This window comes from Equus caballus, chromosome X (assembly GCF_041296265.1).
Source record: "Equus caballus isolate H_3958 breed thoroughbred chromosome X, TB-T2T, whole genome shotgun sequence".
In the NCBI taxonomy this organism is placed as follows: domain Eukaryota; kingdom Metazoa; phylum Chordata; class Mammalia; order Perissodactyla; family Equidae; genus Equus; species Equus caballus.
The window spans coordinates 31,512,254-31,540,244 of NC_091715.1; the positions used below are offsets into that span (position 1 = coordinate 31,512,254).

The 27,991-nt window shown below is 40.6% G+C and overlaps 2 protein-coding genes across 6 annotated transcripts in view; one reads left to right on the top strand and one right to left on the bottom strand.

The window, feature by feature from the left end:
• Nucleotides 1-16,126, top strand: part of SYTL5 (synaptotagmin like 5) — a 277,903-nt gene extending 261,777 nt beyond the window's left edge. For all 3 annotated transcript variants that reach the window (XM_014728802.3, XM_014728803.3, XM_023633544.2), the window contains one exon: nt 15,901-16,126. The gene's annotated coding sequence lies outside the window, so the exon portion shown is untranslated. The remainder of the gene's footprint in view (nt 1-15,900) is intronic.
• The window catches only part of SRPX (sushi repeat containing protein X-linked), a 93,521-nt gene that overhangs the window by 5,194 nt on the left and 60,336 nt on the right, over nt 1-27,991 (bottom strand). For all 3 annotated transcript variants that reach the window (XM_070257795.1, XM_005614064.4, XM_005614065.4), the window contains 5 exons: nt 23,790-23,916; nt 21,865-21,986; nt 20,956-21,135; nt 19,098-19,231; nt 16,642-16,763 (listed from right to left, as the gene is read on the bottom strand). In XM_070257795.1, coding sequence (XP_070113896.1) covers nt 16,642-16,763; nt 19,098-19,231; nt 20,956-21,135; nt 21,865-21,986; nt 23,790-23,916 — 685 coding nt within the window. The remainder of the gene's footprint in view (nt 1-16,641; nt 16,764-19,097; nt 19,232-20,955; nt 21,136-21,864; nt 21,987-23,789; nt 23,917-27,991) is intronic.

The window sequence follows — 27,991 nt, forward strand, 5'->3', positions numbered from 1 at the left end:
TTTGGTGAAAGAAGCCTATTAATTTATCATCATAGCTGCAGCCTGAGGGACAGGCTTCTAATGAAACACATCTGAGAGCTGACTATAAACCTTTCCAGAGACCTCAGAGGGCAGGTGCTATCACTGTGCTCCTCCTCTGTCATGCTCCTAAGTACCAGCATCTATTGGAGGGGAGGTGTTATACATGTCCAGTACCCCAGTTTTTGCAACTGCTGACCAGCAGATACCCCTTGATCATCTGGCTCTAGTGGCCAGGAGGGCTTGTATTCCTGGGTCCCCTGTGACTGTACCAATCTAAGAGACAGTTCTTGGCAGGCTATCACCCCCTGGGCACTGCACAGACAGCAGACAATCACAACCTGTGTCTTTCTGTGAAAGAAGCCTATTTGTTTGTCTTAGTGCCTCAGGGGCAGGGTTCAGGTTTGGTGCAAATCTAGGAGCCTGTGGAAGGACTCTCAGGGAACATAGGCTAGAAGATGCCATCTTTATGCTCTCCCTCTGCCTCACTACAGCTCACTGGTATCTCCAAGAAAGGAGGTTATACACTTGCCTGAAGCCCCAATTTTTGTGACTGCCACCCATGGGACATCTCCAGATCGCCTGGCTCTGGTGGCCAGCAGAGTTTACACTTGCAGTCCCACAGGACTATATATACTTGCATACTTTAAAAGCTGCTGCCTAAGGGAGGGTCTGGCTTCCTATCAGCCTGAATCTAGTGGCTGACTGAGCTCCTCCCCTTTGGAACACATACAGGTCTTGACACACCCTCAAATAATGGAAGCTATTAAAAATAAAATAGGCTGCTTGGACAATTGCAAAGGTTTGAGAGACAACCAAGAGCTAGGGCAGGGTTGAATGATAAGGTTCATCTCCTATAGGAGGCCACTCATTCAAGAGCAGAAGAGTTGTTTGTTTGACCTACTGTATAGAAACCAACAGGTAGAGTCCAGAAAAATGAAGAAACAAAGGAATATGATATGAAAGAACAAGATAAAACCTCAGAAATTAACCTTAATGAAATAGAGATAAGTAATTTACCTGATAGAGTTCAAAGTAATTGTCATAAAGTTGCTCACCAAACTTGAGAGAAGAATGGATGAAAACAATGAAGACATAGAAAATATAAGGAAGTACCAAATAGAGCTCACGAAGCTGAAGAATACAATACCTGAACTAAAAAATATACTAGAGGAGTTCAAAAGCAGACTAGATGAAGCAGAAGTGGACTCGAGGACAGGGCAATGGGACTCACCCAATCAGAGCAGCAAAAAGAAAAAAGAAGGAGAAACAGATATGGGGTGCTGTCAGCAACACAGCAGAGTGAGCTCACCAAGGACTCTCGCTCCTCCAAATTACAACCAAAAAGAGCAACTGCTTTCTAACAACAACAACAAAATCCTAATAACAGAAATCGTCGGAGACCCACAGCAGCCAAATCATGGAGGGCGAAGAGGCTGGAGCTGCCCTTGCAGGAGCTGGAACTGGGTAAGAGAGATCTTCACTCCCTCCCCTAAAGACTGGGATCACTGCCGCAGTTGAGGGAAGGAGTGGGGGAGGGGCCAGGACTCCCACTGCCCATGCAGTGGAAACCCTCTAATGGGGGAAAGCTTTCGTGTGGGGAAACCCCAGCAAGCCAGGGCACCAGGAGACCAGAGAGTGAGAGCTGATCTGAATCCAGGTCAGCACGCAAGAAAAAGTGCCCCACCTCCCCCAACCCACACTGTGCACTGCCATCACAACTGAAGGCGCAGGGCTCAGAACACGCTCTCAACCCCCATCTAGTGGCGACAGGCAGTAACTGCAACTGAATAATAGCATCATGTGCAAAAACTGCTCCTCTACCATCCAGCAATTTATAACAGCTCCAGTCCAAAAGGAAAACAATAAAAATACAGAAGTATGTCCTGGGGACTTGGAAATGGTAAACTAAGTGAAGATGAGTTCAAAATAGCTATCATCAAAATACTCAATGAGGTAAAGGGAAATATGGAGAAACAACTCAAGTTCTGGAGTTACTTCACAAAAGAGATTGAAACTATAAAGAAGAATCAATCAGAAATACTAGAGATGAAAAATACAATGGATCAGATAAAACAGAATACGGATTCCCTGAATGCCCGTGTAGACACCATAGAGGAGCAAATTAGCATAATCGAAGACAGACAGGCTGAATGGCTCCAGACGGGAAGAAAGAGAATGAAGAACTAAAAAAACTGAAGAAAATCTCCGAGAAATAGCTGACTCAATGAGAAAATGCAACTTAAGAATAATCGGAATTCCTGAGGGCGTGGAAAAGGAAAATGGAGCAGAAAGTGTGCTCAACGAAATAATAGAAGCGAACTTCCCAAATCTAGGGATTGAGAGAGAAATGTGCGTGGAGGAAGCTTTCAGATCTCCTAGATTTGTCAATGTAAAAAGACCTACTGCAAGGCATATAGTAGTAAAAATGGCAAAAATGAATGACAAAGAAAGAATACTCAGGGCAGCAAGGCAGAAGAAAATAACCTACAAAGGAACTCCTATCAGACTTTCAGTGGATTTCTCTACAGAAACCTTACAAGCTAGGAGAGAATGGAATGACATATTCAAAACTTTAAAAGATAAAAATCTTCAGCCAAGAATACTCTATCCAGCAAAAATATCCTTCAGATATGAGGGAGAAATTTAATCTTTTCCAGACAAACAAAAGGTAAGGGACTTCAAAGTGACAAGAGCTCCACTACAAGAAATCCTCAAGAAGGCTCTCATAACTGAAATAAGAAAAAAAGGGAGAAAGGGGTCACAAAACAGAGCAGGTAGACGAATAAATAGAATCTGAATAGGATAGTAAATATTCAACTATAGCATTAGGATAAAGGGAAGGAAATCACCAAAGCAAGGACAATCTTATCACTCTAACTACAAACTCACAACACAAATTTGAATAAGAGATGAAAATAATAATTTAGGAGGAGAGGAGGAGAGGGCCTGAAACAGTCTAGGCTAAGAGACCACCAGAAAATGGACTATATTATACACGAGATTCTGAATACAAACTTCAGGGTAGCCACTAAACTAAAAAACAGAACAGAGACACAAAACATCAATAAGGAAAAATCTAAGAAACCCAGCATAAGAAATTGCAGAAGTCAATGGGTAGGCTAAAACACACAGGATGAGAAACAAAGGAAACGCAGGAAAATGAGCAACAGAATGACAGCATTAAGCCCTCATGCATCAACACTCACCCTCAATGTAAACGGATTGAACTCTCCAATAAAAAGACACAGAGTGGCAAAATGGATTAAAGAACAAGATCCAACAATTTGTTGCCTCCAGGAAACAGATCTCAGCTTCAAGGACAAACACAGGCTCAGAGTGAAGGGGTGGAAGACAATACTCCAAGCTAATAGCAAACAAAAGAAAGCAGGTGTCGCAATGATTATATGTGACAAAACAGATTTCAAGATAAGGCAGGTAAAGAGAGACACAGAGGGACAATATATAATGATCAAAGGGACACTTCATCAAGAAGAAATAACGCTTATGAATATCTATACACCCAATACAGGAGCACCAAAGTTCATAAAGCAACTATTAACAAACCTAAAAGAAAATATCAAAAATAACACAATAATAGTAGGGGACCTCAACACCCCACTCACATCAACTGACAGATCAGACAGAAAATCAACAAAGAAACAGTGGAGCTAAACGAAAAGCTAAAACAGTTGGACTTAATAGATATATATGGAACACTCCATCCAAAAACAGCAGAACACACGTTCTTCTCAAGCATGCATGGAACATTCTTAAGGATAGACCATATGTTGGGAAACAAGGCAAGCCTCCACAAATTTAAAAAAATTGAAATAATAACAAGCATCTTCTCCAAACATAATGCTATAAAGCTGGAAATTAAACAAGAAAAAAGCTGAGGAAGGCACAAGGATGTGGAGACTAAACAATATGCTATTGAACAAGCAATGGATCATTGAAGAAATTAAAGAAGAAATCAAAAAATACCTGGAGACAAATGAAAATTATAACATGCCATACCAATTCATATGGGATACAGCAAAAGCTGTATTAAGAGGAAAATTCATCGCAATACAGGCACATCTTAACAAACAAGAAAAATCCCAAATAAGCAATCTTAAACTACACCTAACCGAATTAGAGAAAGAAGAACAAAGTCCAAAGGCAGCAGAAGGAGAAAAATAAGAAAAATCAGAGCAGAAATAAATGCTACTGAAACAAAAAAAGGCAGTAGAAATGATCAATGAAACAAAGAGCTGGTTCTTTGAAAAGATAAATAAAATTGAGAAACCTCTAGCCAGACTTACAAAGAAAAAAGAGAGAAAGCTCAAATAAACAAAATCAGAAATGAAAGAGGAGAAATAACAACAGACTCCACAGAAATACAACGGATTATAAGAGAATACTATGAAAAACTACATGCCAGCAAAATGGATAACCTAGAGGAAATGCATAAGTTCTTAGACTCCTACAATCTCCCAAAGCTTAGTCAAGAGGAAGCAGACAATTTGAACAGACCAATCACAAGGAAAGAGATTGAAACAGCAATCAAAAGCATCCCAAAGAATAAAAGCCCAGGACCAGATGGCTTTCCTGGGGAATTCTACCAAACTTTCAGAGAGGATTTAATACCTATCCTTTTCAAGCTATTCCAAAAAGTTAGGGAGGATAGAACATTCCTAACACATTCTACGAGGCCACCATCACGCTGATACCAAAGCCTGACAAGGACAGCACAAAAAAGGAGAACTACAGGAGAATATCACTGATGAACATAGATGCAAAAATTCTAAACAAAATTTTGGCAACCAGAATTCAGCAATTCATCAAAAGGATCATACATCATGATCAAGTGGGATTCATACCAGGGACACAGGGATGGTTCAACATCCACAAATCAATCAATGTGATACACCACATCAACAAACTGAGGAATAAAGACCACATGATCATCTCAATACATGCAGAGAAAGCATTTGACAAGATCCAACAGCCATTAATGATAAAAAGCTCTGAACAAAATGGGCATAGAAGGGAACTACCTCAACATAATAAAGGCCATATATGACAAACCCACGGCCAACATCATACTCAATGGGCAAAAACTGAGTGCCATCCCCCTGAGAACAGGAACGAGACAGGGATGCCCTCTATCACCACTCTTATTTAACATAGTACTGGAGGTCCTGGCCAGAGCAATCAGGCAAGAAAAAGGAATAAAAGGAATCCAAATAGGGAGGGAAGAAGAGAAACTCTCGCTGTTTGCAGACGACATGATCTTATATATAGAAAACCCCAAAGAATCCATTGGAAAACTCTTAGAAGTAATCAACAACTACAGCAAAGTTGCAGGGTATAAAATCAACTTGCATAAATCAGTAGCATTTCTATACTCTAATAACGAACTAACAGAAAAAGAACTCAAGAACACAATACAATTCACAAATGCAACAAACATAATAAAATACCTCGGGGTGAATTTAACTAAGGAACTGAAAGACTTATACAATGAAAATTACAAGGCTTTTCTGAGAGAAATGGATGATGACATACAGAGATGGAAAGACATTCCATGTACATGCATTGGAAGAATAAACATAGTTAAAATGTCCATTCTACCTAAAGCAATCTACAGATTCAACACCATCCCAATCAGAATCCCAATGACATTCTTTACAGAAATAGAACAAAGAATCCTAAAATTCGCATGGGGCAAAAAAAGACCCCGAATTGCTAAAGCAATCCTGAGAAAAAAGAACAAAGCTGCAGGCATCACAATCCCTGACTTCAAAACATACTACAAAGCTACAGTAATCAAAACAGCATGGTAGTGGTACAAAAACAGGTGCACAGATCAATGGAACAGAATTGAAAGCCCAGAAATAAAACCACACATCTATGGACAGCTAATCTTCGACAAAGGAGCTGAGGGCCTACAATGGAGAAAAGAAAGTCTTTTCAACAAATGGTGCTGGGAAAACTGGAAAGCCACATGTAAAAGAATGAAAATTGACGATTCTTTCTCACCATTCACCAAAATAAACTCAAAATGTATCAAAGACCTAAAGGTGAGACCTGAAACCATAAGGCTTCTAGAAGAAAATGTAGGCAGTACACTCTTTGACATCAGTATTAAAAGGATCTTTTCAGACACCATGTCTTCTCAGGCGAGGGAAACAATAGAAAGAATAAACAAATGGGACTTCATCTGACTAAAGAGCTTCTTCAAGGCAAAGGAAAACAAGATTGAAACAAAAAAACAACCCACTAACTGGGAAAAAATATTTGCAAGTAATACATCTGACAAAGGCTTAATATCCATAATATATAAAGAACTCTCACAACTCAACAACAAAAAATCAAACAATCCAATCAAACAATGGGCAGGAGACATGAACAGACATTTCTCCAAAGAAGATATACAGATGGCCAATAGGCCCATGAAAAGATGTTCATCATCACTGAGCATCAGGGAAATGCAAATCAAAACTACACTAAGATATCACCTTACAGCCATTAGAATGACAAAAATAACTAAAACAAATAATAACAAATGTTGGAGAGGTTGTGGAGAGAAAGGAACCCTCATATACTGTTGGTGGGAATGCAAACTGGTGCATCCACTATGGAAAACAGTATGGAGATTCCTCAAAAAATTAAAAATAGAACTACCATACGACCCAACTATCCCACTACTGGGTATCTATCCAAAGAACCTGAAATCAGCAATTCCAAAAGTCCCATGCACCTCTGTGTTCATTTCACCATTTTTTACAATAGCCAAGACGTGGAAGCAACCCAAGTGCCCACCAACAGATGACTGGATAAAGAAGATGTGGTATGTATATACAATGGAATACTACTCAGCCATAAAAAAGAAGAAAATCATCCCATTTGCAACAACATGGATGGACTTGAGGGAATTATGTTAAGTGAAATAAGCCAGATAGAGAAGGGCAATCTCTGGATGACTCCACTCATGTGAGAAATTTAAACATGTGGACAAAGAGAACAGATTAGTGACTACCAGGGGAAAGGTAGGGCGGGAGGTGGGCACAAAGGATGAAGTGTTGCACCTACAACATGACTGACAGACAATAATGTACAACTGGAATTTCACAAGATTGTAACCTATCATCAACTCAGTAAAAAAGAAAAAAGAAGGAAAATAATAAAAATGTCTTAAGGGACTTATGGGACAACAACATCAAGTGGACTGACACTCACATCGTAGGAGTCCCAGAAGGAGAATATAGAAAGAAAGGCACAGAAAATTTATTTGAAGAAATAATGGTTGAAAAGTTCCCTAACCTGGGGAAGCAAACAGATATCCAGATCCAGGAAACCCAGAGAGTTCCAAATAAGAGGAACTTAAAGAGAGCCACACAGAGACACCTCATAATTAAAATGTCAAAAGTTAAAGGCAAGGAGGGAATCTTAAAAGCAGCAAGAGAAAAACCACTTGTTACTTACAAGGGCACCACCATAAGGCTGTCAGATTTTTCAGCAGAAACTCTATAGGCCAGAAGGGAGTAGCACAATAAGTTCAAAGTACTGGGGAAAAAACATGCCAACTAAGAATACTCTACCTTGTATTCTTGGACATAGAGTTTCCCAGCAAGCAAAAGCTAAAGGAGTGGCCACCAACAGACTGGCCTTAGAAGAAAAGTTAAAAGGGTTTCTTTAACCTGACAAGAAAGGGTGATAATTAGTAACAGAAAACATACGAAAGTATAAATCTCACGGGTAAAGGGAAATATATAGTAAAGGTAGTGAATTAATCACTCATAAAGCTCGTATGAAGGTTAAAAGACAAACGTAGTAGAAATAACTATAACTACAATCATAAGTTAAGGGATACACAAGATTAAAAGACGTAAAATATGACATCAAAAACAAAATGAGGAGAGAGTAAAAATGTAGACCTTTTGAATGTGTTCACACTTAAGTTGGTATCAACTTAAAACAGACCATTATAAACATAAGTTTTTATATGTAAGCCTCATGGTAACCATAAAACAAAAACCTATAGTAGATACACAAAAGATAATGAGAAAGGAATCTAATTTTTAAAATGTTTAAAAAACAATTTTTAATATGGCAATAAGTACATACCTATCGATAATTCCTTTAAATGTAAATAGACTAAATGCTCCAATCAAAACACATAAAGTGGCTGAATGGATAAAAAAAAAAAGACCAATCTATATGCTGCCTATGAGTCACTTCAGACATAAGGACACACACAGACTGAAAGCAAAGGGATGTAAAAAGATACTCCATGCAAATGAAAACCAAAAGAAATCTGGGGTAGCTCTTCTTACCTCAGACAAAATATACTTTAAAACAAAGACTGTAATAAGAGACAAACAAGGACATTACATAATGATAAAGGGGTCAATCCAATAAGAGGATACAACACTTGTAAATATTTATGCACCCAACACAGGAGCCCCTAAATATATAAAGCACGTATTAACAAATCTAAAGGGAGAAATAGACAGCAATACAGTAATAATAGGGGACTTTAATACCCCCACTTACATCAATAGATAGATCATCCAGATAGAAAATCAATAAGGAAACATTTGCCTTAAACAACACATTAGACCAGATGGACTTAACAGATATATGCAGAACATTCCATCCAAAAGCAACAGAATACACATTCTTTTCAAGTGCACATGGAACATTCTCCAGGATAAATTATATGTTAGGCCATAACAACTCTTAATAAATTTAAGAAGACTGAAATCATATGAAGCATCTTTTCTCAACACAATAGTACGAAACCAGAAATCAATTACAAGAAGAAAACTGGAACATTTACAAATATATGGAGATTAAACAACATGCTACTGAACAACCAATGGGTCAATGAAAAAATCAAAAGAGAAATTAAAAAAATACCTCAGACAAATGAAAATAGAAATACAACATACCAAAACTTACGAGATACAGCAAAAGCAGTTCTAAGAGGGAAGTTCATAGTGATAAATGCCTACCTCAAGAAACAAAAAAACCTCAAATAAACAACCTATGTTTACACTTCAAGGAACTAGAAAAAGAAGAACAAACGAAGCCCAAAGTTAGTAGCAGGAAAGAAATAAAGATTAGAGTGGAAATAAATGAAATAGAGACTAAAAAGATAATAGAAAAGATGAAACCAAGAGCTGTTTCTTTGAAAAGATAAACAAAACTGATAAACCTTTAGCAAGACTCACCAAGAAAAAGAGAGGGGTCTCAAATAAATAAAGTCAGAAATGAAAGAGACATAACAACTGATACCGTAGAAATACAAAGGAGCATAGAATACTATGAACAATTATACAACAACAAATTTGACAACCTAGAAAAAAACGGATAAATTCCTAGAAACATACAACCTTCCAAGACTGAATCATGAGGAAATATAAAATCTGAACAGACCAATTAATAGTAAAGAGATTGAACCAGTAATCAAAAACCTCCCAGGGGCCAGCCCAGTGGCACAGTGGTTAAGTTTGCATGTTCCGCTTTGGCGGCCTGGGGTTCACCAGTTTGGATCCTGGGTGTGGACATAGCACCACTTGGCAAGCCATTCTGTGGTAGGTGTCCCACATATAAAGTAGAGGAAGATAGGCATGGATGTTAGCTCAGAGTCAGTCTTCCTCAGCAAAAAGAGGAGGTTGGCAGCAGATGTTAGCTCAGGGCTAATCTTCCTCAAAAAAAAAAAAAAAAAAAACTCCCAAAACACAAAAGTCCAGGACCAGACAGCTTCAATGGTGAATTCTACAAAACATTCAAAGAAGAACTAATACACATCCTTCTCAAACTCTTCCAAAAATTAAAAGAGTAGGGAATACTTCCAAATTCATTTCACGAGTACAGCAACACCCTGATACCAAAATTAAACAAAGGCACCACAAGAAAAGACAATTACAGGCCAATATTGCTGATGAACATAGATGTAAAAATCCTCAACAAAATATTAGCAAACTGAATTCAACAATACATCAAAAGGATCATACACCATAATCAAGTGGGATTTATTCTAGGGATGCAGGGATGGTTCAACGTCCACAAATGAAAAAAATGATACACTACATTAACAAAATGAAAGATAAAAATCATATGATCATCTCAATAAATGCAGAAAAAGCACTTGACAAGATACAACATCCATTTATAATAAAAACCCTCAATAAGCTGGGTATAGAGGGAACATACCTCAACATAATAAAGCCCATGTATGACAAACCCACAGCTAACATCATACTCAGTGGTGAAAAGCTGAAAGCTTTTCCTCTTATATCAGGAACAAGACAAGGATGCCCACTCTCACCACTCTTATTCAACATAATATTGGAGGTCCTAGCCAGAGCAATTAGGCAAAAAAAGGAAATAAAAGGCATCCAAATTGGAAAGGAAGTAGTAAAACTGTCACTATTTGCAGATGACATGATATTACATATAGAAAACCCTAAAGATTACATAAAAAAACTGCAATCGGTAAATATGTATTAATTGCCATTTTGTTACTTTTTTTTCTGGGTGTTTTAGTAGTTCTTCTCAAATCAAAACTACAATGAGATATCACCTCACTCTGGTCAGAATGGCTATAATTAACAAGACAGGAAACAAGTGTTGGAGAGGGTGTGGAGAGAAGGGAACCCTCGTACACTGCTGGTGGGAGTGCAAACTGGTTCAGCCACTATAGAAAGCAGTATGGAGATTCCTCAGAAAATTAAGAATAGATCACCATATGATCCAGCTATTCCACTGCTGGGTATTTATCCAAAGAACTTGAAAACACAAAGGCATAAACATACATGCACCCCTATGCTCATTGCAGCATTATTCACAATAGGCAAGACCTGGAAGCAACCTAGGTGCTCACCAAGAGAGAATGGATAAAGAAGAAGTGGTATTTATACATAATGGAATACTACTCAGCCATAAGAAATGATGAAATCTGGCCATTTGGGACAACATGGATGACCTTGAGGGTATTATGCTAAGTGAAATAAGTCAGAGGGAGAAAGTCAAATACCGTATGATCTCACTCATAAGTAGAAAATAAAAACAACGACAAACAAACATATAGCAACAGAGATTGGATGGGTGATTACCATAGGGGCAGTGGGGAGGAGGGAGGGCAAAATGGATGATTAGGCTCATATGTGTGGTGATGGAATATAATTAGTTTTTCAGTGGTGAACATGATGTAATCTACACAGAATTCGAAATATATTACAATGTACATCTGAAAGCTATATAATGTTATAATCCAATGTTACTGCAATAAAAAAGCTGTTAAAACTAATAAACGAATTCAGTCGAGTGCAGGATACAAAACCAATATACAAAAATCTGTTGCTTTTCTATACACTAATAATGAGGCATCAGAAAGAGAAATTAAGAAAACAATCCCTTTTACAATTACATGAAAATGAATAAAATACCTAGGAATAAATTTAACCAAGGAAGTGAAGGCCCTGTACACTGAAAACTGTAAGACACTGATGAAAGAAATTATAGACAACACAAATGGAAAGATATTCAATGCTTATGGATTAGAAGAATTAATATTGTTAAAATGTCCATACTATCCAAACCAATCTACAGATTCAGTACAATCCCTATCAAAATTTCAGTGGTATTTTTTTTTTTTTACAGAAATAGAACAATCCTAAAATTTGTACAGAATGACAAAACATCCCAAATAGCCAAAGAAATCTTGAGAAAGAAGAACAAAGCTAAAGGCATCACACTCCCTGATTTCAAACTATATTACAAAGCTATAGTAATCAAAACAGTATGATATTAGCATAAAAACGAACGCATAGATCAATGGAATGGAATAGGGAGCCCAGAAATCAACTCATACATATATGGTCAATTAATTTATGACAAAGGAGCCAAGAATATACAATGGGGAAAGGACAGTCTCTTCAAAGATGGTGTTGGGAAAACTGGACAGACACATGCAAAAGAATGAAAGTAGATCGTTATCTTATACCACACACAACAATTAACTCAAAATGGATTAAAGACTTGAATGTAAGACCATAAAGGTCCTAGAAGAAAACAGATGGCAAGCTCCTTGACATTGGTCTTGGTGGTGATTTTTTGGCTCTGACTCCAAAAGCAAAGGCAACACAAGAAACAAATAAACAAGGGGGACTACATCCAACTAAAAAGCTTCTACACAGCAAAGGCAACCTACTGAATGGGAGAAAATATTTGCAAACCATATGTGATAAGGGGTTAATATCCAAAATATATAAAAAACTCATATAACTCACTAGCAAAACTACAAACAACTCAATCAAAAAAATGGGCAGAACTGAATAGACATTTTTCCAAAGAAGATATACAAATGACCAACTGGTACATGAAAAGGTGCTCAGCATCACTAATCATCACGGAAAGGCAAGTCAAAACTACAAGGAGATATCACTGCACACCTGTTAGAATGGCTATTATCAAAAAACAAGAGATAAGTGTTGGCAAGGATGTATAAGAAAGGGAATCCTTGTGCCCTGTTGCTGGGAATGTAAGTTGGTGCAGCCACTATGGAAAACAGTATGGAGGGTCCTCAAAAAATTAAAAATAGGACTAGCGTATGACCCAGCAATTCCACTTCTGGGTATTTATCTGAAGAAACTGAAAACACTAACTAGAAAATATATATGCACCTCCATGTTCACAGCAGCATTATTTACAATAGCCAAGATATGAAAACAACCTAAGTGTCCATTGTTGGAAGAATCAATAAAGAAAATTTGTATATATATATACACAATGGAATATTAGTCAGCCAGAGGAACGAATACAATCTTGCCATTTGTGACAACATGGATGGACCCTGAGGGTATTAGGCTAAATGAAATAAGTGAGACAGAGAAAGACAAATACTTTATGACCGCAAGACAAACAAACAAGCTCATAGATACAGAGTAGAGATTGGTGGTTGCCAGAGGTGGGGAGGAGGGGAGAGGGTGGGGGAAATGGGTGAAGGAAGTCTAAAGGTACCAACTTCCAGTTATAAAATAAATAAGACATGGAGATGTAATGTGCAGATGGTGAATATAGTTAATAATACTGTATTGCATATTTGAAATTGAAAAAATATTTTGTAACTGTATGGTGACAGATGTTAAATAGACTTACTGTGGTGATCAGTTCGCAATATATACAAATATCGAATCATTATGCTGTACTCCTGAAACTTATGTCAATTACACCTCAATAAAAAACTAATATGGGTATAAAAATTATGGGATTCTTGGTCCCTTTAATCCTTCAGACTGCTTGGAAATTTTTCTAGGGAGCATGAATTAGCCCGTATGTCCAGATCTAAAAGAAATGAAGAAAGCAGGGAGGTGGTGACCATGCAACACCAGGCACCCATTCTTTCCTTTATGCTGCTGCCTTTCAATTGTTTTATCATGGCTTCAGTGCAATTTGAAAGTAGTATTCTAATGAGACAAGGAATTTTTTGATTCTCCAGGCATTCTGCTTCTCCTTCTCTTCTTTCATGCTTTCCATTCTTTGCCTAAATTGGCTCTTTTCCTCTGTGCTAGACTCTAGGGTGGAATTCAAATGGAAAAAAAATTAAAACATCCATCTGTCAAGTCCCTTGTTCCTCACTGATAGGTCCGATAAAGGGGACATGCGGCCTGACACCAAATCCATTAGGTAATGCATGTGAGTGATCATCTCTGCATGACACTTACCTGAACTATCTTCTGGCTACACACTGATGATTGACTCTCTTTTTATAAGCTGCTTTGCAAAATTTCCATTTCAAAACTGTGAAGCCTTTAGTAACACGCTAGGCCGATAGTTCTCACAGTGTGATCCCCAGACCAGAAGCATCAGCAACATCTGAAAACTTGCTGGAAATGCAAATTCTCAGGCCCCATCCTAGACCTACTAAATCAGAAACTCTGGGGATGGGGCTGCAATCTGCGCTTTAACAGCCCTCCAGGGGATTCTGTTGCAGGCTAAAGTTTGAGAACCACTGCAGAATTCATTTATGCAACTTACTTGTTGCTTAAATTGTCCTCAGCCTACAGAGATCTATAGTAGCTCCAACATATATACTTGAATGATAGAAGTTTTTTTCTCCTTCAGATTTTTCTGTTTTTCAAATTTGAACAGTTTAAAATCACATCAAGATTTTATAAAGATTCCCTTCATATATATCTGCAATCCAAAGCAAAACGTTTAGCAAATTCGGCAAGAGGTTTTTAAAAAATTATTGACATAAGGAATGAGCAGGTAGTTCTAAATAAGCAACACCTTCATAAAACTTACTTTGAGAATTTTCATTATAAAATTTTGGATGTCAACATGGTCCTCCCTCTTGAGCTTTGTGGTCTTCAACTTGAGTAATTAGCAAATACACTCTTAAAGGCTACTATCACCCCTGGGAATAGTCAAGCTGTTTTAATTTAGAGTCATTTACTCCACTTACTTGGCACCAACATGGTGCCAGGCACTGTGCTAGGTACCGGGTAGCAAATGTTGAAAAGATCTGGTACTGACCTCAAAAGTGTTAACACCCTAGGGTGGTGCTAGCTGCAAATCCAGTAGGACAAGAAATATATATATATATATATATATATATCAAAACTTAGGAGTATACCCAGCCATCTCCCTCCTTCAGCCAACTAAAGAGAATTCAAGCATCCTCTATTTTTACTCCCATCCCTGACCCTCTGAGTTTTTGACCTTGGTGTGGACGGGGAAGACTCTCTTTAGGTGGAGAGAGGTATAAATCAAACATGGGATGGTTCAAAAGGCAGATGAAAAATAGGGGAATGAGAGAAAGAAGATAGTGTGTCAGCCTATAACACTGCTTGCCAAGGACATATTTCTATCACATAATCTCAAGGAATTTCTGTGACCCTCTTTGAACAACTGTGATAGTGATACCAGCCCTGATATCAGTTCCCCTACATTAAACCCAGTACATATGGGGTTAAAACCAAAAGCACTCATCCTCTTTCCCTGCTTCTCTAAGTTACACTCATATGGAAATATTGTTTTTTTTTAAACCTTTGTATCCCTGAACTTCACAAGGCAAATAGAAATGACAAATTGTTAAAAGCCCAGGTGGCCTCACACTGAAGTTTTGGCTAATTACATGTTCTTGAGGTTTGTTACAGGGAAACTGATGCCCAGAGAATATCAAGAGGCTGAAGCTTCCCAGACCCCAACTCCTCAGCTTCCTGGCACCAGAATCCACCATCCACCCTGAGGCAGACAACCAAGGACACCCCCTGCAGATTCCCTTATCTTGCCATCCCCTTTCCTGCAAGCAGCCTCACAAGGCCAAATGCAAACTGAAGGTGAAAACTAACCAGAAAAGTCCAGACAGTCAAGGGAAAAGAAATTTAGTCTTCAAGGCCAAATGCGCACTAGTGGGAAGGCGCCAGTCAGCAAAGCCACACGCTCCCCTTCCTTACCTAAAACCCCAGCACATGCTCTCCCTCCCCTACCTAAAACCCCAGATAAAAATCCCTACCTTTCTTCCTTTGAGGAGGTGGATCTGAGTTCTAACTAACTCCTATCTCCTCACCTGGCTGCCTTTTGATAATAACAATAAACCCTTTCCTTGCCATAAGCCTGGCGTTCCAGTTTTTATTTGGCCCCTCTTGTGTGGTGGGTAAAGCAGCTGTTTGTGGCCAGTAACAATAGGGTTTGCCAAGTCCTATTTCATTTTCTTCTTCCTAGGAATAGACTGCATTTCCCAGCCTCGTTTGAAGTTTGATCCCCATCATGTGACAAGTTCTTGCCAATGGACTGGGAAAGAGAGCAACTTTATGCCTCCAATGTGAAGCGTAAAAGAGGGGTGTGGTTGGTTTTTTACTCTCTCTTCCCCTTTTGCAGAAATCTGGAAGCCATGTGTTCTGGATGCTGATGCTACAAGATAGTGGAGCCGCCATCAGCCTGGGGCCCTGAGAGACTATGTAGAACAGAGATCGGCACCCTCCCTTGCAGTGTGTGAGAGAAAAAGATGGGTGAGAAAGGAAGATTTTAAGGAGTTTTGCTTTAGCCTAATTATCCTTTTCACAATGGTCAAGAGATACAAATTAAAATTTGGGTTGTTCTGAAATTACCTTTTGGATGTTGAATTCTTCTTTAATGTACCATTACTCACAGTCTAAACACCAGGGTTCTGGCTTTATAAGTGTTACCAAAATAAAACATAATTGTTAAAATGGGGGTATGGACAAGTGCCCTGGAAGCATGGAGGAAAATGAGGCCAAGCCTGGAAAGGCTAATTGGATGCCTGCCCTCTTAATAAGAGCAAGGATTGCTTAAGTCCTTCCTGCAGGCTCTCCCCTACCCATCCCACTCCCACCAAGGGAGGGAAAAAAAGAACAAAGACAAAGCAAAAACACTTAGTTGGAGGGGGAAAGAAGAGAACCCTGGTAATTACCCAGTACATGATATATCTGGAGAAGCAGCAACATGCCAATTAACAAGGTTATAATACTCCTGGAATAAAAGCAATTAAACATTGAAGGTTACCTGGAATCAATACTGGAGAGAAAGAAATCAGGCAACCTGATCAGAAACAAAGTGCATTTATAGAGGATAGAAGTGAAGGACAGGACTTCCCCCTACCTGAGCTGCAGAGCTAGAGCTGGAGGCATAATCTTTGCTCCTATCCTGCCGATGAGGGTGGGGAACACGCCTACCAGCTCCACCACGGTGATGTGTCGAAGATCCAGGCCACACTGTGCTTGCTGGAAAAAAAAAAAAAAAAACAATAGTGGAAGAAAGAGTCTTCCATGTCAAATTACAGACTGACAGAAGCAGCGCTGGTCTGTTTTTGGAAGTTTATTTGCCCACTCCACACTGTCCTGAAAATAGTTGAGAAATTGGGGCTGAACTGGTGGCTATAAAACCTAAATACCTTCCTAGAGGAATCATCCAGAAATGGCTTGGCAATGGCATTTTGAAAACCTAAGCAAAATGGCAGTCTATGTACATCCAGATGGGGTGAGACCTTGCAGGAGCCAAATTTCCTAGAAAGTATCCAAGAGCACTCCCAGAGGACTCTAAATTTGTCTCTGCAAGGAGAGAAGAATATTTCCAGAGTCCTCATATCTGCCCTTGTTTTCACCCTCCACATCTCCCTGCTCTAAGCCCCGCACACCCAAAGGAGGCAGGAAAACAAGCATAAAAGGTTCCAAGCCTCTGAGCTGGCCCTTGGCAAGAGCCTCGGGAACATGGCCCATCAACTACATGCCAGGAGGTCTCATCAGAAGCTGCAATGGCAACAAGGGAACAAAAAAGTAACCAAGACAAATCTGCCTAAATGGGAAAAATATTCCAACTTTATTAGAACACCAATTTGTTTTTTTGCTACAGTTTCACTGCAACATCCCTGTATGGGATGACTGAATTGGTAGAAAAGCTAGAAAAGGTAAAATATATTTTTTTTTATTATTCTAACTGAAATACCTAAATCAATGAAACCTTTCCTTAAAAGCTCTGGTTAAAATGCAAATATAAATATGTTGAGCAGGGGCAGGTCACATACAAACACCTTGATACCAAATATCTTATTCAACTAGTTGATTAGCAATTCAGCTAGTACCTGAAAGAATGGGACAGCCCAGGGCAGGGGTCAGCAAACATTTTCTGTAAGGGGCCAGAGAGTAAATATTTTAGGCTTCCGGGCTCAATGGTCTCTGTCCTAACTATTCAATTGTGCCACTGTAGTGCAAAAACAGCCATGGACAGTGCACAAAGGAATGAGCGTGGCTGTGTTCCAATAAAATTTTACCTGCAAAAGCCAAGGTTTGCCAACATGGAGGAAAAGCAAGTTGTTTGGCTTATTCGTTTTTCTATGGAATAAGAAGAGCTCAGGAAATGTATCATGGAATATGGCCCGCAAGGCCAATTTCTCACACAACAGAGTGGTGTGAGATTGTGTTACCTGAAGAGCAAGACCCTAGCTGGGACAAGGGGATACAAGGATGGAGGTAAGGTGCCAGAGATTGAGAGAAAAGACACAACGAACTGGAATCCTATCAAAGGAGCCTAAAAATTTTTGTATGGTTCTTTGGAGTTCATGGGGAACAAGCCTTCAAGTAAATGGGGAGAATGAAGACAGACATCATTATTCATTGCATTAATGTTGAAATGAGAAGCAAAATTGTAGCCTTTGATTAAACCAAGAATATTCTCAACACTTAGTTCTATTTACTGTAATAAATGAATGAAGTGCAAAAAAAGCGCAGCACCGTGTCCATGAGCTAGCACACTTCCTGCCTCTTTAGCATTGTCAGGTTGGCCACTCTTCTTGCAAACCAGCTTCAGGACAAAATCACGCAAGTTCTCGGTTCCATCCTTTCAGTTTCTAGTTTTGTTCTGTTTTTGCCCCCAAAGACATTGGTTGCCTCATTTAGTAGCTACAAAATTTACACAGCCGAGAGGGCACATTTCCCAGAAAAATGTTCCTCCAACTTGAAGGTGCTAAGGAATCACCTGGAGGTGTAATTAAAATGTAGATTCTGATCCAGTAGGTCTGGGATGGGGCTTGAGAATTTGCATTTCTAACAAGTCCCCAGGTGATGCTGATGCTGATGCTGCCGTGGAACACACTTTGAGGACCACTGTTCTAAAAGATTGTTGTCACTCTCTGAGGAGCTGTGAGAGCTAGGGAAGTCCCCTGGGGCAGGATCTGGGGCCTGAGGGCTCCTGGACTCCCCTTATTCCTTGATCCAGCCTTTTGGGCTAACAACTGATTGATCGGCGCCAGCCCAGGTATATCCAAGACAGGTTCAGCAAAGACATTGTTCTTTGGCTGGGCCTGGACAGCATGTCAATTAGGCTTATTAGTGATGACAAACCTTATAAGTTGGAAAACAATTGGGTTAGTCCTGGGGAGTCAATGTTAATCAGGTTATGCCCTAGAACCAGAAATGAACGGTGCTAACTCTAAAGTGCCAGTTCCTGAAGCTCATAGTAAACGGATTAGGCACTGAATCTGGCCCTTACCTTTAATGAAATGACTGGGCCCTTCCTCTTAGGGGTCCCCTTCTCACCTTGGCCCTGCCGCAAGGACTCACCTGAAGCATTCCCAGCTGCAGCCTGTAGAGGAGGTTTCGGGCTGTGGGTGTGGACACAATGAGGAGCCTCCTTTTCTCATAAAACTGATCCAGAAGTGCAGCTGCTGTTCTGACACCCACATTGACATTCATGGCTGTAATCAGAAATGGCCAGATGGGTCAGAAACTCTTGTTCTGACTCAACATAGCCTGTGATGACACACAGAACCATATGTATAAGAAGTAGACCCTGAGATAAAGATTCAATTGTAAGTAGTTTATACTAGAGGCATTCCCAAGAAGCACTGATAGAAGAGTTGGGGGGACCGGCCCGGTGGTGTAGTGGTTAAGTTTGCCCACTACGCTTCAGCAGCCCCAGTTCACAGGTTCGGATCCAGGCACAGACCTACACCACGCATCAAGCCATGCTGTGGCAGCATCACACATACAAAACAGAGGAAGATTGGCACAGATGTTAGCTCAGGGCCAATCTCCCTCACCAAAAAAAAAAAAGAGTGCAGAAGTGTATTAGTTTCCTCTTGCTGCTGTCACAAATCACCACAAATTTAGTGGATTAACACACACAAATGTATTCTCTTACAGTCCTGGCAATCAGAAGTTTGGAATGGGTTTTACTGGGCTAGAGTCAAGATGTTGGCAGGGCTGTGTTCCCTATAGATGCTCTAGGGGAGAAAGTTTCCCTGACTTTTGCAGCATCTAGAGGCCACCTGCATTCCTTGGCTCATGGCCCTTCCTCCATCTTCAAAGCCAGCAGGAAAGCATCCTGACATCTTGACATCTCTCTTCTCTCTGACTTCTGCTTCCATCATCTTTTGCTCTCTGACAGCAGTTCTGCCTCCCTCTTATAAAGATTCTTGTGATTACATTGGGCCCACCTGGACAAGCCAGGCTACTCCGCCCATCTCAAAATCCTTAACTTAATAACCTCTGCAACATCCCTTTTGCCACATAAGGTAATATATTCACAGGTTCTGGGGATTAGGATGTGGATATCTCAGGGCTGGGGGCCTTATTCTCTCTGCCTCAGAAAGTGAGACCCGGAAGCAAGGAGGTATGTTCTTTCTACTTTAATGTTTGAAACTGAGGAACCTCAGGCATTTAGCTGATGACGTACATGTCTCTCTCTCTCTCACCTAACTCTGAATGGCTGGGATTAAAGGGAAAGCATAAAGATGAGAAAGGACCAGGAAATGAGACAAAAACAGGAGTATATAAATAAGAGGTATGTCCAGAATTTTCCAGCTGGTCTACATTTCACACTATTATCACTACCCAGCCCAATTTTTGTTCCTCAGTAATAACAGCTGACATGTATTGAGGGCTTACGCTGGGCCAGGCACTGCTCTATTCCACACTTCAATGGACGACCTCATTTAACCCCTACAACAACTCTAATAGTAGGTATTATCTTCCTCCTTTGACATAGGAAGAAAGATTCTGAATGCCCAAGGCCTGTGTGACTTCCAAGCCAGCACTGCAAAGCAGGCATTATATTGTCTGTATGCACTAGTTTACTAGCTTTGTAAAAAAGATCCTTGTAGAAGGGAGGAACAAGGGTAACTAGAACAGACTTTGCTGCTTCATAATGTCACTGAAGGCCAGTCCCGGGTTCTCACCTCCAGTTTCTTCCATAAGAGGACGTGAAAGAGAAATCAGAAGACAGGCAGAGGCGAAGGAGGAGGGTGGACGAGGTGAGCTGCAGCAGGGATCCAAGGACCATTTTCACCCATTGGATGAAGAGGGATGGCATTGAACCTTTCCAAGTGCGTAGAATGAAACCCTACCTCCCTCTACTGGAATCTAGAACCAAGGGGGCTTCAGGGTCTGCTGTTGGCTAGAGACAGGGCTGCACACATACCTGCACAGGTGGGCTCCGTGCCAGACCAAGCCAAGTTGGACTGACATACTCGAGCAGGGCTACCCTGTAGCTCGTAGCCACCGATGCAGGAGAACTCACAAGTGGCTCCGTAATTATCACCGTCGCTGGAGCACTTCATGTAACCGTTCTCCGGAGCGTTGAGTTTGCCGCAGCGTCTAACTATAGGGACACAAGCCCAGAGGGGTCTCAGTGCTGAGCCTCCCCCCCACAGAGTAACCAGGAAAGGTGAGGGCTCAGAGGTACCAGTTTTGTAATCAGGCTTCTATATCAGCCTGTGAAGTGAGTACGGAGGCAGGGATGGCTATCTGGCCAGCAGGTGGGCCTTGGAATGGTCACTATTCATACCAATGAGACCACTGAGATCAACTGGTTTAGCCCCCTGTGTTTTAGATGAGGAGGCTGAACCCAGAAGAGTAAAGATGGTTAGTAATTAGCTGCCCAAACCATGAGGTATAAAGTAAATCTTTCAAAACATTTTTTTCAGGCAGACCAAAGTTCTGGAACACCAAGAACATGGTCTGGTGGCCCAAGCGAGGGGGCTCCTAGCCTCCTTTATGGAAGAACTTGGAGGCTTTAGATGGTCACCCAAGCCCAGGGATGGAAAAGTTATCAAATAATAGTCTTCTAGGACAGCCAGGTGTGGGCTCATGTGAGACTAGTTTACTGCTGCCTTGGACTCCTGAAATAATCTGCCAACACTGACCTCATCTGGATTTGTGGTGTGAAATTCAGCCATTAAGATGGCACACTTCCCCTAGCCTCATCAGAGGTTAATCCAAAGAAGGGAGTACCCCTACGGCAGTGCGCACTCACAGAGGTTCCTGCTTGAGAGCCTGCCTCCCTTTGCTCTTGTAAAGAGGGGAAAAAGCCATTAAGCAGTATTCTTACCTCTTACTTTAACTCGAAATTTGCAAACGCCCTTGTTCTCAGCTCTGTCATAGACTGTGTACTGGATCTTGTGGTCTCCTTCTGGAAAATTTGAGCCTGGGGGGAGGCCTTTTAGAATAACACTTCAAGGAGGAAAAAAACCAGAAACACCAAAGATGATCATTATGGGACTAACAACAATTAGGCAATTGTGGGCCTAATGATCAAAGACCATTGTTAGGGCATTTGTTGAGCACCCGCTCTGCACAGGACGCAGTGATACACGGGGGCAACCATTAAGCCAGTTTGACTAGAACAAAGATTTCTTGAAGAATAGAATTTCCTGAGCTTTACTCTGTTTTGGAAGAGCAGTTTGAGACCAGAAATGCAAGTCCCCAGTTCCTGGGGAGTTTACATTCATTTTTCTCACTGGAAGGTAGAACAGAGGGTGGAGGAGGCTGAGAACTCGGGACCCAAGTCTTCCTCCCATTCCACCTTTGTTCCAGAGGGGACCTGAATTGGCTCACTGTTGGGAGGATGAGGCAATTTTCTGTAAGGAAAATCACTAGAGAATATAGTCCAAGCAGTCATTGGCAATTTGGGCCCGCAGGGGGTGCTAGAACTTTCTCTGCTTTTCCTATCTGGGCCCAATCCCTGATTATGTCAATTTTGACTTATTTTTTAATCCCAATGCCTAAAGTTTCTCCTTAGGGGGTTGGGACATGTATATGTGACATCAAATAAATAATTTTCTTAATGAAGTTTGAACTTTATCTTTGAGGAGTTACAAGGAGGAACACAATTAGTAATATTATTTAGATGGTACACTGGGAGAAAATTATCAGGACAGGAACAAAATGTCCTGCTAACGGTGAGACTCAACCCCTTCCTAGTAGATGTTCTGTTATTGCTAATAATTGCTTAAAAATGTTTTCTCTTGCATAGCCCGGGTTTGATAGGATTCTAGAAAGTCTTTCCCTGCTACATGACTCACCAGGAGGTAAGTCAAAGGTATCCTTTGTCCATAGATGGAAACTCAGTGGGGAGGTCTAACAGGGCCATGAACTTTAAGGCATGGATGTGAATGTGCTGACATGAAGTAGTGGCCTTCAGGGAACGTGGAGGCCAACCAAAGAGCCGCAAGGGTACAGGCCCAGATGCTGGATTAGAACGACATGCAGCTAAACTTCAGCAATGGGAACCACACGTTTTTAAAAACATTTTGGATGTATGTCAAACTATTAATGCACTTGGTCCGGAGAATGGGGTTGGGATGGGGAAGAAGGCAGAAGACATTTTCTCTTATTTTATAAGCTTATTCTGTAAACGTTTAATGTGGTCACAGTTTTAAAAAATAAATTAAAAATCCAAAGTTTTGAAAGAAGCAGGTGCCAAAAAAAAAAAAAAAAAGTAGTGGAAAGTTCTGCACTAAACCATACTCGCAGAGCACAAGGGGGACAGCATCTGGCTCCACATGGGAGACACAGAGGCCACCCAGGGAGGTGACAGCTTAGTAAGGCCTGGGGGCATGAGTAGGAGCCCTGTGGGCAGGCGATGGGGGTGATCCTATCCCTGAATGAACCAGCTGGCTTCCTCTTCCTGTCCCTCTTCTTCCCACCACCTCTTCCTACTTCCCTTCTTTCCTTCAACAAATATTTGCTGAGTACCAACCATGTGCTAGGCATGGTTCTGGGCATTAGGGATGTGGCAGTAAACATACTGTAGTGGAGACAGGCAATAAACAAATACATAAGTCAAATACATAGTAAGTCAGATGGTGAGGATGACTGTGGAGAAAAATGAAGCATGAACGAGGATTAGCTGAAAGAGTGTGGTCCTGAGTCTGAACACAGAAACAGACCAGCATAGACACACTGCCCCTCTCTAGGTAGTAAATGTCTCACATAAAAGAGGCAACATCATGCCAGCTGCCAAGCTGCACTTACTCAGTTAGAATGCCATCTGCTGTGTCTCTTCCCTCAGGGGTCTCCCAGGACACCCGGACTGTCAGCTTATTGGGTTCAGCAATGCGTTCCTTCACACTTGGGCACTTGATTCTAGGTGGTTCCATATCTGGAAATATAACCAGAGTATTCTCACCATCATCAAGAAATATCTTATCAACTTGGGATTCAACATCCTGCGTTTGACATGCCAGAAGCTCTAGGTGGTTCCCCATTTTTGAAGGGTTTGTTCACCCCTCTGTTTTTCTCTTCCTTCCCTTCATCTTGCCCCTTCTCTCCTGCTGAGTTTTGAAGATTGAGCACTCACATGAGCATGGCTAAACCTGCAATTACCTGGCCTTGCTAGGTGTCTTGTGGCGTAATTTATTAGCTATACCAACTTCCTCCCCATGTTTCCAAACTCTGCCTACTGACTTGGCAATATGGCAGTTACCCAGCTAGAAGTCACTCAGTTATAGCGAGTCCCTCCTGCTTTACAGACAGCATCACAGAACACTAGAGAAAGGTACCTGAGCTGTCACCTAGTTCCATTCACTACAAAGCAACGAATCTTTAGTGAGTGCCTGCCTTACTCAAGGCATCATTCCAACTGCTGGGTTTGGGGGTACACAAAGGCAAGAGAATCATGTGCTCCTCAAAGAGCTTATAGTCTATTAGGGAGATTATGTTGCCACATATGAATTATGACGCAAGGTAGAAAATGGCACTGCTCCAGGTGAGGTACAAGTAAATGTTATGGAGGCTTAAAGGAGCCACCCAACACTCATTTTACAAATGTGGAAACTGAGGCTCAAAGAGGTTAAGTGATTTATTTAAGGCCATGTAGATAGTGATAGTGTGAATTATAACCCAAGCAGAGCACTTACCCCTGGAACAAGCTCTCCCTCCTCTGGCTCTGCCTGTTCCCAATATAGTCCTCAGTATCTTAAAACAAACGCTGGTCTGTCTGGGTCCACTCTCCCCTCCAACTGCCATTGGACCACATCTATGGTTTTGTGTTTGGGGACAACAGTTTTTCCTTGGCTCTGGCCTTCCAAAGGCCTCCCAAATTTCCCCAAGTAGTTTCTCTACGTGGTAACAGAATTTCTGCCCTCTCACTATTAAGATGGGTCAATAAGCAAAGCTAGATATAAATGAGATGTCAATTCCTCCCTGGGTTGGATTTCATCTTATTATAGTAAAGTGAAATCACAAGCAGGGGGAGTTCAAACGTTTGCAAATTCCACCTGATGATTCTGAACAGAGTGAGAATGTATTTAAAGAAGGCACAGCAAATTAACAACTTAGATTTGCATCGCTTTACATATCAACTGATAGTTATTAAGTGCTGCTACAAACTGAATGAAAATGAAACGTCATTTGATTCTGAATCACAAACATCTTTGAGAGACTAAATGTACCAAGTCAAGTCTTCAGATACTTTCTCCCATGTCTTGTCTAATAACTTCTCATTTTATTTAGGGTAAGAAATTACGAATAATTCGTTAAATAATTTTGCCTTCAGCTATCCAAATTCATTTTCATTCTATGTCATGCTTCAATGGAGTGTGAACTTACAGCCGTAATACTCTAATCTTAAATTGAATAACTACCATATTTTATTGAATCTGAGTCACTATTAATTGTGAGATGCATCCCAATTTCAGGGATATTAAAATGTGAAAAAATATGCTTTGTAGAAGTGATAAAATAAAGGATATAAATGTTATGATGAAACGGAAGCTGGTTTAAATGCATTCAAGGTGTCTATTTTCAGTTGTTGAGTTTTTAATCCTTTTTTTTTTAATATGATAGGTGATACAAGACATACTTTGATAATTCAGATAAACATTTCACAGCTTTGGGCGAATCAGAAAGACAAGTATACAATACCTGCCCCCTGCTGGTCAAATATAGCTGGCACTAATCATAGAAAGTATATTTATTTTTTAAAAATTTAAAGCAAAAGGGGAGGGGCTGAGGAGAGAGATTTCGATGTAAAATTACATTGTGTTACCAAATTTTCTTGGAGCAACATTGTCAGAGTGAAGAGATACTCTTAGTCTCTGTCATGTAAACTAAACATCTGGATGATATACTGGGTTGTTTTCTGTATCAACTAGATGTGTTGACAGTGTGAACAAACACGCTCCAAATTAGGTTATCTGGGTAAAGAGTCTCAGAGCTTCCCAAAGGCAGTCCCTGCCCAGCTAATAATGATTAGTTGAAACTGACTCAGTTTTTCAGAAGCAGTGCTCTTCCAAACCAGAAACAAGAAGAAACAGATCACTAAAAATAAGAGCTAATACTTACTGAACCCTCCTACATGCCCACCCCATGCTAAGTACTACCCCTGCATTATTTCATTGAATTCTCACAACCGCCCACTAGACTGAGTATTGTTATTATCATCCCCATTTAGAGACTGGAAAGCATTTCCTCTCTTTTGGAATTTCTTTGTGGTCTGGGATTTTAAGACATATTTTTAAATTATTTTAATAAGCCAAACACTTCTGTGTGTCTGCCTGCTGCTAGTGTTTTCCTCCAGCCTCTGCGCACACATTCCTCTGTGGTAGCCTGCTACAGCGTCCCCATAAATCCGTGAAGAAGAGCAGCAGGACTGGATTCTGTTGCATCCTAAGCATCATGCCGTCTCTTTCAGCTAATGAGACAGCTGGCCTGCCCTTCAGCAGATGCTCCAGAAACCTAAGCCTATTATTACACAGCCGTGGTCATCATGGCTTTTTATAAGTTATCATAAATTTCCATGAATGAAATGAACAAAGTTACTATAGAAACATAATTACGATTCCCTGTTGAGTCAGGATGCCCACAGAGACAGTTATTGTGTGGAAACCCTGAAATTGTGAAAATCTTGGCCTCTGCCCCATTCATTGGAGACATCTGACAAACTGTCTCCTTTCTCTGCGCTCTAGTTTCCTCTCTACATATAAAATATCAGAAACAAATATACCGTACTGTATCAACTACTATTTCTCTAAAAAGCTGAACAATGTACTTGGGAATCCTTAACATGTCTAACCAGGTAGGTGGTAAGAAATAGTAGAGGTTCAACAGGACAATGTCCTGGCCAACAGGTAACAAGAAACAAAAACCTTTTAAACTAAGGCAATAAATTTCCTGCATCCTAAAATGTTTGCTTAGTGTTTTCCAGTGGAAATCTGTGTTTGAAGATGACTGTCAGAGATATGATTAATAGGCACTTCAGAACATGACAGTAACTTCTATCTGAGACTGCCTGACCCGCTGTGGGGTCCCTCCTCTCTACCTCATCCTAAGGCAAGATGATATTCTTATCCCAAGTCAAGCAATGTCACAGCTCCTCACAGCAAACAGACTCCATTTAATGCCCTTTCCTCTCTGCCTTCCTACATATCCCATTCAAACTGGCTTTTTAACTGCTGCTTCTCTCACTTCTTTTACCCCTTGATCTTTCACACCAACTTGCTCTCAATCTGTATAGTCAATGTGGCAGAGGCTGGCGGTCCTTCAACTGCTATCTGATCCCCCTTCTGTTATAGCAAAAGAAGTTTGCCTGGGCCTTTGGCCTTCCAGAATAAAGACTACATTTCCCAGACTCCCTTGAAGTTAGATGTGGCCATGTGATGGGTTCCACTAATGGGTTGTGAGAAAAAGTGACGTGTGCAACTTCTGGGCTGTGCTTTAAAAAAGGTGGGGGTGTAGCCTCCTCTTTTTCCTTCCTCCTCCACCGTGGTTTGAACGTGGATGTGGTGGGGAGCTGAAGCAGCCATCTTAGACTGTGAGATGAAAGCTGCAAGCTGGGGATGGAGGAACAACAAGTGAGAAGGAGTTGGGACCTAGGACACTGCCCTGGACTGCTTAAGCACAAACGTTTATATGAGAAGGGAACTTCTATCTTGTTTAAAGCATTATTATTTTGGCCTTGTTAATAGTACCTGATCACACCTGTTTTTTCAAATTACTCCTACATAGCATCTTGTATAACATCTCCCAAGATGTATTTCACTAATGATTTCCAAGCACTGATTTCTAACAAAGAATACTGTGGTGAATTCTTTGCAAAGATGGCTTCCCATAATTCCCTTATATACATGCAGCTCCTGCTACCAAGATGTGGAGCCTATTTCCCCTCCCTTTGAATCTGTGCCAGTCTTGTGACTTGTTTTGACTAATAGAATGCAAGGGAAGTGACCCTATGCCAG